Source organism: Microchirus variegatus, assembly GCF_963457635.1.
Source record: "Microchirus variegatus genome assembly, chromosome: 7".
Classification (NCBI taxonomy): domain Eukaryota; kingdom Metazoa; phylum Chordata; class Actinopteri; order Pleuronectiformes; family Soleidae; genus Microchirus; species Microchirus variegatus.
This window is the reverse complement of record NC_139808.1, coordinates 43,655-56,797: the sequence shown is the minus strand read 5'-3', so window position 1 is coordinate 56,797 and position 13,143 is coordinate 43,655. Positions and strand designations below refer to the sequence as shown.

Genomic DNA, 13,143 nt, shown 5'->3' with positions numbered 1-13,143 from the left:
CGACTGCTATCAGATTTTACAACTCTTAATGTAACCCTGTAAACACCTTCACTTGCACTACAACACCACTACTACCCCCACCATCCTGTGCAATAATCATAATTAGTATTAATTAGTAATAATTAGTATTGGAAGTATTTATATTCTTATTGTATTCTTACTGTCCGTATACACATTTATTTACACTACAACGTGCAATATTTCTCTAATGTAATGTTCACATAATGCCCAGACTGTAGTGTTTTTTTCTGTATTTAAAGGGATAGTTCGGAATTTTGGACATAAGACCTATTTTCCAGCTCAGCCGGTGTGATGGAGACGTCTGGAGATGTTTTCAAGAAATTTCATTCAGTTCTTCTAGTTGCCGAGTTCGCTGGTGCTATGGCTAGCGCAAGTCAATGGTACACGCTAGCATAGCATTAGAAACACTCATAGCGACTCCACAGTGCACCTGAGGCAAATCAATTGTAACGGCAGACTATCGATGTACATATCTGTGTTGATAGAAAAAAATTTATGAAACAAAACTAACGTCGCATCGCATGAATTTTTGAGGGACTACTTTCTCAGCAGCAGCGGAATAAGTCCGCCGCTGCCATAGCCTAACAGGAAGTATGACGCGCCGCTGCCATAGCCTAACAGGAAGTATGACGCGCTGCTGATGCTGAGATATAAATCCTTCAAATTGCAAGGTTGGTTTTGTTTCAAATATTATTCTATCAACACAGATATGTACATCGATAGTCTGCCGTTACAACTGATTTGCCTCAGGTGCACTGTGGAGTCGGTATGAGTGTTTTTAATGCCATGCTAACGTGTATCATTGACTTGCGCTAGCCATAGCACCAGCAAACTCAGCAAATAGGTCTTATGTCCAAAATTCCGAACTATCACTTATCTTTCTCTAATCCCTTGCTTGTTTTGTGCTGTCTAATTTTGCTGTCTGCATGCGTCTGTCTTAACTGTCTTTTTGCTGCTGTAACAAGTGAATTTCCACTTTGTGGGATTAAGTTTCTTATGTTAACAGTGTTGATATATTTTTTGTCAGATGGAAAATAGCGACACACGAACACCACAAAACCCAAGAGGGTAAAGAAGACTGCAGATGATGATGATGATGATGGGTGTGATGCTGATGTTGATGAATGTGATGATGATGAAGATGGAGGTGAGTCCAGATAATATACAGATGTGTTCTGAAAGTGAATCTTTAATTCAATGGACTAATATAATATGACTCAGACGGAGAAGAGCAACGCATCACATCAACACATTTAGCTGTTAAGCGACATAAGAAACACCATGATGGTATGTTTATTTTTTTAACAGGCTAAAGAATATCTGGACATTCACTAGTTATCTGAAAATTCATTAAATCAGTACAAACTGGACTTGTTTATTTTATTTTAGACAGTTAGTGGTCTTTGAAACAGAGGAAGCTCATTTCAGACCCAGTTATACATCAACTCTGCCCACCGCTCTGTCCCCCCAACAAAACTAACGTATGCTATCACAGTGTTTTTATTTACAGTATATAATATGTACAAATGCAAATGGACTATATCGATGAGCAAATAACACACAATGGGCTGATATTTGTTTCTATACTTCACTCTCAAATTGTGCATGGGATTGAGACAAAAAACCATCATGCATATTTCTATGCTTTCAGCTCACTGCTCCACTGACTTCCAGAGACACTGAGCTTCCCTTGAAGTCAATTAGATAATATTCCTCCAAATTCTATATACAGTATACAGTCAATACAATATTTATTTATGTTGTTTGTTCTTAGGTCTATTAGGTCACACATTTGTATGTTTTACTTGTTTTATTTATGATGTACAGCACTTTGTTTCAGCTGTTGTTGTTTTAAAGTGCTTTATAAATAAAGTTGGATTAGATTGGATAGTTTAACCATTCTATATTCTGATCTATTTTTGATTTCTAGATGCTCCACAAGTGTCCATAAAGAGACCCTGGACTGCTGAGGAGAGGACTGAGGTGCTTCGAAGGATGGCTAAGTTTGTTGCTCTAAGGAAGGTACCAGGGAAAAATGACTGTCAGCAATGCGTCAGTAAAGCGTCTCCTGCCCTCAAAAAAGAGGACATGGAAAGACGTCAAATACTATGTCTATAATGAAATTGCTAAAGTGAAGAAGAAGCTTAACTTCTGAAGGCATGAGGATTGCTGGTTATCATCCTGTGATGAGGTTAGATGTTCTCCGTGTCTTAGCTTGTTTTTGTCTGCTGTTGCGCGTCACAAGTGACAGACTGTTTGTTTTTGTCGAGCAGCGACGAGCAAAGTTAGTTTGAGATCGTTTTCTTCACGATGAGTTTTCTTGTCTTGTTCAGTGGAGACTCTGATATGAGACTCATTTATTTGACCTTTTAATGACCTCAGCTGGTATAATTGTCACCCACAATATTCATTTAAATTCTTATTTTTTCTTTTTCATATTTGTTTATTGCACATTTGCACTTTTTTTTTATATGGGAAGTAGCAAATGTTACTTGAGACAATTATGCAGAATTGTCAGACGTTATAAAGTGGAATCACAACCTCTTCAGGGTTTTTTGTCTGCTGTTGCTAGGCAGAAGTGACAGGTTTATTGAAGCAACCTGTTTCAATCATTGCCAATTTTATTTTATATTTTGCAATAAATTGTGGGAATTTGCTGTTCCGAACTTGAGTCTGACTGAATGTCCTTCTTTAATCAGGATGTCATGACTTTTTAGATTTAACTTTTCATGAATATTTAAAAATCAAATATCAAAGGCACCATTTATTTTTTAATTCATAATAAAAAAATGATGGTCTAATGAGATTACATATTTTAAAATGTTACATCACACAATTGCATATTAAATATGGAACTGAATTTATCACTTAATGAGGAAGTAGGAGTATTTAGCAGCTATTTTTGGAAGAAAATTATTTCATTATTTAAATCTGCCCTCAATAATCCCAGATTAAATATTATCCTGGTTGATATTGACTGTGAAACACTTTGAGACAATGTTTATACTCAATGATGATATGGTCCTCACATTGTTGATGAAAAACTTTATTCTGAATCTTTTCTTTTTACTGAATCTCAAGGGGTGTATAGGTTTGGGGTGACATCTACTGTCCAGAAATTGTATTTTTGTCTTGATTTATAAAGTGGAAAGGCTGGTCCTCACTCTGCAGCACTTTTACCCGGTCCTCACTATGCAGCAAGTACAAGAATGTGTGTGTGTGTGTGTGTGTGTGTGTGTGTGTGTGTGTGTGTGTGTGTGTGTGTGTGTGTGTGTGTGTGTGTGTGTGTGTGTGTGTGTCCGCAGAGATTTCCTGACAGCTGAAGACAAGGAGGGTGTGTTTAATGCGGATCACTTCCCTCTTTGGTACAAGAGAGCAGCTGAGCAGGTCCCCGGCACATTTATCTACTCCATCCCTTTCAGCACAGGTGAAAACCACACAGTGATGACCACACATGCATTTATTCTGTGTGCATTAAATCAGCATTAAAGGTGCATTATGTAATAAATCTAAATCAACTGGCCATAAAATCCACCTAAAATGTCACAGAGACTAAGGAATAATGTTCATAAATAACAAACTGAACTCAACAACAACAACAGTACAGTCAAAATATTTGCATTAAAAAAAATATTTTGCAGACTGCAAATCATGTTTATGTTTTGAAATCATGTTTTGACATGTGGCGTCACCTACCGTCGTCTACCAATCATTGCAGTCAGTAGAGTCTCAGCTGCCGAGCAACCACGGGATGCCAGTTACATCAGAAAACGAAACCTAAAAGAACTTCGGTATTTTGAATTTGAATGTAGTAACCGTTTTTGGCCACATTCTTACATATGGCACCTTTAAATATCAAGAACGAACCACAGTGAAATACAGTTTAATCTGCTCTTTGCTGCTGTGTATAATCTGTGCCAAGCTCATTTTTTGGAGGCCTGAGTTAGATATTGTGCATCACTCTCTCTCTCTGTTGTGGTCTGTGGGTTTTTACTGGTTTGCACTGATAGGATGTGCAGCGCAGCAAACCTCCCTCACGGCTTCCCTGCACTTAATGTGTCCCCGTGTTCTTTCTCGGATGAACTGAAGAAAGGAGAATTAAAAAAACCTTCACTCTCCAGGACATTTAGCACCTTTTTCCTTTTAATGATAACTGCATCCACTCAGGCTTCAACATCATAAACTGAGACGGCCCAATCACGACACTCCTTTTTAGATATACTGTGGTTATCTGGCTGTAGAAAAGGCTCAGACTGGACTCCATTACTGTAAAGTAATGAGCTGATGCAGTAGTTTTTTTTTTTTTTTTTTAAGCTCCGCTGACTGAGGCTGTGAGTACACGGCGCCATCTACTGAACAGACAGGGAACAAATTGATGATAATTTAGTATCTTCTCTCTGTTCTCTCTCCATCTAACTCTTATGGAAGAGGATTAGGGCCACACAGGAAAAACATATCAGAGTTCTGAGTTTAAAGTCAGAATTATGAGAATGAAGTCAGAATTCTTAGTTTAAAGTCAGAATTATGAGAATGAAGTCAGAATTATGAGAATAAGGTCAGAATTATGAGTTTAAAGTCAGAATTATTAGTTTAAAGTCAGAATTATGAGAATAAAGTCAGAATTATGAGTTTAAAGTCAGAATTATGAGTTTAAAGTCAGAATTATTACTTTAAAGTCAGAATTATGACTTTAAACTCAGAATTTTCTCAATTTTAATGTCAGACTTTAAAGTCAGAATTCTGAGAACAAAGTCACTCAGAATTATTAGTTTAAAGTCAGAATTATGAGAATAAAGTCAGAATAATGAGTTTAAAGTCAGAATTATGAGAATAAAGTCAGAATTATTAGTTTAAAGTCAGAATTTTGACTTTTTATCTCAGTTTTAATGTCAGAATTTAAAGTCAGAATTCTGAGAATAAAGTCAGAATTTTGAGTTTGAAGTCAATATTCTGTGTTTAAAGTTATATCTCAACTTTTTTTTTTCCCTGTGTGGCCATAATCCTCTTCCGTACTCTCTTTCTCTCCCTAGCTTTAGAAAATAAGAGCGTAGTTTTGGCGAGCACAGCGATTCAGCTCCTCGATGACAGAAAGTCTCCAATTGTTGCAGGTAATAATAGCATCTGAACACAATTTCACGACACTATGACACAATTTAAGTCTCTTCTTTTGACTAAAAACATGAGCTTTTTGAGGCTGATTGTGTTAAATTATACACTTGTACATAAATGTGTTATGTGCTTGCGTTTGGCCTCAGCCGTTGGCATCCAGATGAAGCTGGAGTACTTTCAGAGGAAGTTCTGGACTGCCTGCAGACAGGTGCTGTACCAACTTTCTTTGTGTGTTTTCTGTGTTCCTCTGAAACCTCTGATTGAATATGAAATTTCACTCTAAACTGTGTGTGTGTTTTTGTGTGTGTGTTTTTGTGTGTGCAGTGTACAGCTCTGGATGGAAAATGCAGCATTAGCTGTGATAATGATGTAAGGACAGTCACTTCACTCTCGATTGTGTTGTTGTTGTTGTTGTTGTTGTTGTTGTTGTTGTTGTTGTTGTTTCCCTGCAGCAGATTAGCTGTTGTTTTATTAACAAATCCTTTCTATTCGTCCCCTGCCAGGACATCAACTGTTATCTCATCGACAACAATGGCTTCATTCTTGTGTCAGAGGAGCATCTTCAGGTACTGTGTTCACATGTGTGCTTGGACTCAGTGTATATGTCTGTGATCAAGTTCAAATGCACACACAATGTTAGATTTAAGTGTTTTAAAGCTGCTTATAGTGTTTAAAACTCTGAATTTAAGCCTGAAAAACAATATTGTCTAGTAATTGATCAAAATTGTTGTGCTTTTGGCCATAACAGAGAATGAAAACACAACATATACTGCACCTTTAAAATATGAATAACAAAGGGAAACAATATATTTTATTCAGATTAATTTATTACATTTGTAAATCGGGTTTACTTGTTTCTTTATATTCCTTTTATGTTTTGCCCATGATGCCCACCTCCTCTGCTCTTTCTCTCTCTCAGACAGGGCTTTTCTTTGGAGAGGTGGAGGGTGTGGTCATGAACAAACTTCTCCAAATGGGTTCCTTTAAAAGGTCTGAGACACAAAAATAAAAAATAAAAAATACTGTTTTCTGCTGATTGTAACCACTGTGTGGTAAATGTTACGACCATATGTAAGAATGTGGCCAAAAACGGTTACTACATTCTGACGTAACTGGCAACCCGTGGTTGCTCGGCAGCTGAGACTCTACTGACTGCAATGATTGGTAGACGGCGGTAGGTGGCGCCACATGCCAAAACATGATTTCAAAACATAAACATGATTTGCAGTCTGCAAAATATTTTTTTTTAATGCGAATATTTTGTCTGTACTGTTGTTGTTGGTGAGTTCAGTTTGTTATATGAACATTATTCCTGAGTCTCTGTGACATATGAGGAGGATTTTATGGCCAGTTGATTTCGATTTATTACATAATGCACCTTTAAATCTAAATTTCAATGTTAAACATAAATATAAATGTTGTTGTTGTGTTGCAGGATCACACTCTACGACTACCAGGCTCTCTGCAAAGAGTACGCCGGGAGCAGCGACAGTGCGCGCACTTTGTCAGATGTAAGTGCACGAGAGAGGCGAGAGTGGCTAGTAGATTTAGAGAGAAAGACATGGTTTTATCAAGTGCAGTCGACTGTATGACCCTGAGACTCTCTTTCAGACACTTAGGCTTTATCTGCAGCATAGAAGGGTCCACATGGTGGAATAGTGGCAAGCACTCATCGGTTTGAATCCTTGTCTGAGCGAGTTTTCTCTGGTTTTCCTCCCACAGTCTCACACTTTAATTAACTGTTGAGAGTAAATGAGTTGTTCGTCTCATCACCGTTTATCAGCTGGGATCGTCTCCAGCTCCCTCATGTGGTGGATGAAGCGGTAGATAATGATAATGAGTGAGTGCAGCACAGAAAGTCATCGCTGCCGCCCAAAGGGAACCTGTATGTAGAATAGATGAAGATGTATTATGTTGAAAGGTCGTAACAGAATTACTGATCAATAATACGAGATCAAACCCCGCTGACTGAACCTTCACGATAACAAGCGAAGATTAAATGTGACGAAGCAAATATTCATTATTTTTTCTCCTCCTCTCTTTCTCAGCCTTTCACCGTGGTGAAGATGCTCCTCACTGAACTTGTCATGTAAGAATCTTTGTGGGAACACAAATTAGACTGTAGGACACGTGTGATATCAATACTTATATTAAAATATATTAAAAAAGTTATAAATATTAACATTTACTGCCTTTTTAACTAATATTAATCAATACATAACTTATAACTGACACCAGAATGTGACGTCTGTGTTTCTGTATCTAGTTTTCTGTTGGAGTTTAACCTGTACAGCTGGTGGAACGTCGACCTCTCAGTGAAAGGTAACAGCGTTGTGTTTGAGGCGGATTGTGAAATCATGACTGGAAGTTCTTTCTTCATCTGTGGTTTTTGTTGAGCTTCTGCCTGCATTTCAGTTTCTCTGTCGCAATTTTCAGCTCAGTTTTTAAAATTTTGGACGACATACTAAAGTATGACTTTTTTGACAAATTTTAGACAACATTAAAGCATGACTTTTTTGTCCAATTTTGGACGACATACTAAAGTAAGATTTTTTTTTGTCAAAGTTTGGACGACATACTAAAGCATGACTTTTTTGACAAATTTTGGACAACATACTAAAGTATGACTTTTTTGTCAGATTTTGGACGACATACTAAAGCATGACTTTTTTGTCACATTTTTGACAGCATACTAAAGTATGACTTTTTTTGTCAGATTTTGGAAGACAGTAAAATTTGACTTTTTTTTCAAATTTTGGACGACATACTAAAGCGTGACGTTTTTGTCAAGTTTTGGACGACATACGAAAGCATGACTTTTTTGTCAGATTTTGGACGACATACTAAAGCATGACTTTTTAGTCAGATTTTGGACGACATACTAAAGCATGACTTTTTTGTCAGATTTTGGACGACATACTAAAGCATGACTTTTTTGTCAGATTTTGGACGACATACTAAAGCATGACTTTTTTGTCAGATTTTGGACGACATACTAAAGCGTGACGTTTTTGTCAAGTTTTGGACGACATACGAAAGCATGACTTTTTTGTCAGATTTTGGACGACATACTAAAGCATGACTTTTTTGTCAGATTTTGGACAGCATACTAAAGTATGACTTTTTTTGTCAGATTTTGGAAGACATACTAAAGCATGACTTTTTTGTCACATTTTGGACAGCATACTAAAGTATGACTTTTTTGTCAAATTTTGGACGACATACTAAAGCATGACTTTTTTGTCAAATTTTAGACAACATACTAAAGTGTGACTTTTTTGTCAAATTTTGGACGACATACTAAAGCGTGACGTTTTTGTCAAGTTTTGGACGACATACTAAAGCGTGACGTTTTTGTCAAGTTTTGGACGACATACTAAAGCGTGACTTTTTTGTCAAATTTTGGACAACATACGAAAGCATGACTTTTTTGTCAAATTTTGGACGACATACTAAAGCATGACTTTTTGTCAAATTTTGGACAACATACTAAAGTGTGACTTTTTTGACAAATTTTGGACGGCATACTAAAGCATGACTTTTTTGACATATTTTGGACAACATACTGAAGTGTGACGTTATTGACAAATTTTGGTACGGCATACTAAAGTGTGACTTTTTTGACAAATTTTGGACAACATACTGAAGTGTGACTTTTTTGACAACATTTTGAACGACATACCTAAGTGAGACTTTTTTGTCAAATTTTGGACAACATACTGTGTGACTTTTTTGACAAATTTTGGACGACATACTAAAATGTGACTTTTTTTGTCAGATTTTGGAAGACATACTAAAGCATGACTTTTTTGTCACATTTTGGACAGCATACTAAAGTATGACTTTTTTGTCAAATTTTGGACGACATACTAAAGCATGACTTTTTTGTCAAATTTTAGACAACATACTAAAGCGTGACGTTTTTGTCAAGTTTTGGACGACATACTAAAGCGTGACGTTTTTGTCAAGTTTTGGACGACATACTAAAGCGTGACTTTTTTGTCAAATTTTGGACGACATACGAAAGCATGACTTTTTTGTCAAATTTTGGACGACATACTAAAGCATGACTTTTTGTCAAATTTTGGACAACATACTAAAGCATGACTTTTTGTCAAATTTTGGACAACATACTAAAGTGTGACTTTTTTGACAAATTTTGGACGGCATACTAAAGCATGACTTTTTTGACATATTTTGGACAACATACTGAAGTGTGACGTTATTGACAAATTTTGGTACGGCATACTAAAGTGTGACTTTTTTGACAAATTTTGGACAACATACTGAAGTGTGACTTTTTTGACAACATTTTGAACGACATACCTAAGTGAGACTTTTTTGTCAAATGTTGGACAACATACTATAGTGTGACTTTTTTGACAAATTTTGGACGACATACTAAAATGTGACTTTTTTGTCAAATTTTGGACAACATACTAAAGTGTGACTTTTTGTCAGATTTTGGACAACATACTAACCTATGACCTATAACCTGTTTTCTCTGTTGCAATTTCCAGCTCAGAGGTCTCGGGGCAAAACCATGATGGTCCCATGTGACACGGAATATCCTGCTTTTGTCTCTGAACGCACCATCAAAGAAACAACGGGCAACATTGACTGCGATGGCTGCATCAGGTACCATTTTTAACTGACCACTCAGTCACTTCTCATAAAAATCACTTATTATTATTAAACAGTCCGTTTTCACTCTGCTGTGATGGACTGCAGATCTTTTGTCATACAGCAGATTCCCAGCAGCAACCTATTCATGGTTGTCGTGGACAATAAATGTGACTGCAGCAGCGCTCCTCCGATCACCATGGACCCCATCGAGATCATGTATATCCTTTCTAAATGACATCTTTAATGAAGAGCATTTTAATTTGAATTCAAGGCAAGTTTAATCATGAGAGTACGTTCAAACTTTGGTGTGAAGAATTGTATTTCTACTTTACGGTTCATTTTTTGAGTTGCAACACTCATGTTAAGAGATTTGGAACTGTTCAGTTTCATTTTTTATTTACCCTTAACACCTCTGAACACAATGAGTCACTGAAATGTGACAGACTGAAGTTTCAGAAGGACAGAAAGAAGCCTGAATCGTGTCATCCTTTCCACCCTGAGGTATGTGAGTAGTTAGTATAGTATACATAAAAGTATTTATTAATAGTGTAAGTTCTTACAACTTATTAATACAATTATTTGACTCACCAAAATATGATTATAAAAAAAAGTTAAATCTAAATAGAAATGTTAAATAGAAATATGATTGTATATGAAGTGTGACGTAAAGTATGATGTAAAATTTTGGACAATTTTTATTTTATTTCTTTTGATTGTCAAATTTAGACATAATACAATATGATGTTTTTGTCAAATTTTGGACCAAAAACATTTTTTTTTTTAATTGTCAAATTTTGGACGACATAGTATAGTAAAGTATGACGTTTTATCTAACTTTGGACCATTTTTTTTTTTTTTTTTTTTTTATAGGTAAATTATTGGAAAAATTCGGATGACATACTATAGTATGACGCTTTTGTAAAAAAAAACTTTGATTTTTGGACGACATTACTTTTTTTGAATAATTTTGGTCAACATACTAAAGTACGACTGTTTTTACAAATTTTGGACGACATACTATAGTATGCCGTTTTTGTCATGCGCGCCTGCGGTACAGATCCATGCCGTGTGAGCACTAAGGGTTAAACAGAAAAAAAAAAAGTTTTCCTATGGTTGATTAGCATAAAGCCTGACTACATTTTTTAATCAAACAGTTGCATCTGTATGACAAACATTTGTTTCCTCTGCAGGAAAATGCCATGGAGTGTGGTTCAGCGACGCGCCTCTGCAGTCGCCTGACAGCGCTTCTGCTCCCCGTGTTAGCAGTGGCCGTCAGCAGGTGACCAAAACCTGCAGGACTGGATATCACTAAGGACTCACTCCACTGTAGAATTATGCTTATAAACACATCAAGAACAACACGGCTGATCAGAAAAATGAATTTGCTCATAGCTCTGCAACAGACAGCGTTCGAAAACAACAAAGATAGAAATCAGTAGCACTGAGACTCACGACGTCCATTAATGCAGAAAACATTAACGCGATGTGTTGCAGCAAAAAGAGAATGAGATTAATTGAAACGGTTGGTGACTTTTACAGTTGGCCTAAAACTAGCACTGAAATTGAAGAAGAGAAAGTATTATATTATCTACTGTCAATACAAATGCATAGACACACAGAAAATATGTCCTTTGTGCAAAGGATGATATAATAAGTCATGAAATATGTTTTCTTTGTTGCAAAGGAAAAAAGTTTTCATGTAAAAGTTTGCAGGAATGTAAATTTGCACTTTTGTTGTGTGAAAAAGATGATGGAGCGATCTGGTATTAAATTGCTAAACAGTATAAAGAGTGCCATCATACTTGTCTTCAGATGTTTGAGTTTATTTTATTACTTTTAAAGTTGATAATAAAGTGGACCATGTAAAAGAAAGAGAGACAACAGAAACACTTGGAACTTCACTCTGTCGGTTTCTCCTTGTTTTAAAGCAGAAAACAGTTCGGAACGAGCTATAGATGCATGATATTAAAAAATATATAAATATATATATATAAACAACAGTGAGTTTGACAATGTTACAGTACATTCATACATCCTGCCATGACACGTCGAGGTGACCATGTAAACACAGCACGTTTGAGAAAGCTGAGGAATAAATGGAAAGAAATATTTTACTTCATGTGGTTCATGTTATTTTCTCCAAGTGTGTGTGAGTGAGAGATGTTGTGTGTGTGTGTGTTTACCAATGTTCCATGAGTCATGTGTGAACAAACAATGAGAACTGAAAAAAGAAAGCAAGAAATACTTTTTTTTAGCCTTTTATAGCCTTTTAGTGAAAAAGATACAGACGATTGATTCTCATGACGTGTTTTATTGCAGCTGAAGTCCAAGAACAATCATCATATTTGCATATATCATACATAAATGCATAATTTATGTGTCGGATTGATGCAAAGTCAGTTCTTCTCATTTTATTCTTATTCTTAAAATTATTATCATAATTTTGTTGTTAAAAATGTTTTCAAAAACTTTTTGGACGACAGTATGACATTCTTGTCAAATTTTGGACCAAAAGATTTTTTCAACGAAAATGTTCAAATTTTGGACCACATAGTATGACGTTTTTGTCAAAATAGTATCATATGATGTTTTTGCCAAATTTTTGACTTTTTGAAGACATTCTATAGCAGTGTTTTTCAACCTTTTTTGAGCCAAGGTAAATTTTTTTGATTGAAAAAATCACGAGGCAAACCACCAAACAAATTTTTTTTAAAAATGATACTCTGTATGTCACGATCTCACCTGCACCTTCCTCACATTTCATATTATTTAGTTTTATTATTATTATGTCTACTGCTGCTGTGTGCTCTTCCTCCTTCTCTCTCTGCAGGGGGCGTGGTTGACCTACTTTCCCTCAAGACGCCGGTGATTGTCTACACCTGCGCGGCTCCGCCTCACCTGCTCCTGATCAGCAATCAGGAGGACTTATAAGCGGAGCTGTTCCTCGTCACCGGCGTCAGATCGTTGTTCATGTTCAGTCGGTAACGTCATGCAGTTCTACTGTCGCTTTAAGCTTACCGTCTGTTGGATACTCACTCGTCTCTCCTCGCTCCAGGTCGCCACGTCTCCTGCACCTCCGAGAAACCACTGGTCGTTGTTCTGCCTTCCCTGTTCTCCTGGGAATCTCCTATGCTGACTTCGCCTCCCAGTGAGTTTGTTCCGTGTTTGAACATTGCCATATCGCCAAGCCGATCCTGCCGCAGCTGCACTCTCACTTCTCTCTCACTCGTTCGCTTCCACTGTTTTTGGAAGTCGCTTTATGTTTACCCGTTTTTTGTAAATAAATATTATTTGTTGTTACACCTACTTACCGTCTCCGTCTGCTTCCGGGTCCACCTCCATTGCTAACTGTAACACTGTAGCCTATATTAACAATCTAGTCATTCT

General features: G+C 36.5%; 1 protein-coding gene across 1 annotated transcript in view; it reads left to right on the top strand.

Moving 5' to 3' along the window:
- Nucleotides 1-12,904, top strand: part of cacna2d3 (calcium channel, voltage dependent, alpha2/delta subunit 3) — a gene marked incomplete at both ends in the record, with an annotated part of 57,021 nt that extends 44,117 nt beyond the window's left edge. Inside the window, 14 exons of the mRNA XM_083892568.1 lie at nt 3,327-3,448; nt 5,052-5,129; nt 5,277-5,338; nt 5,455-5,499; nt 5,634-5,696; nt 6,050-6,120; nt 6,566-6,641; nt 7,179-7,219; nt 7,397-7,452; nt 9,651-9,768; nt 9,862-9,972; nt 10,173-10,257; nt 10,947-11,035; nt 12,812-12,904. Of these exons, the coding sequence (XP_083748694.1) occupies nt 3,327-3,448; nt 5,052-5,129; nt 5,277-5,338; nt 5,455-5,499; nt 5,634-5,696; nt 6,050-6,120; nt 6,566-6,641; nt 7,179-7,219; nt 7,397-7,452; nt 9,651-9,768; nt 9,862-9,972; nt 10,173-10,257; nt 10,947-11,035; nt 12,812-12,904 (1,110 nt within the window). The remainder of the gene's footprint in view (nt 1-3,326; nt 3,449-5,051; nt 5,130-5,276; nt 5,339-5,454; nt 5,500-5,633; nt 5,697-6,049; nt 6,121-6,565; nt 6,642-7,178; nt 7,220-7,396; nt 7,453-9,650; nt 9,769-9,861; nt 9,973-10,172; nt 10,258-10,946; nt 11,036-12,811) is intronic.
- Between the last annotated feature and the right edge of the window lie 239 nt (nt 12,905-13,143).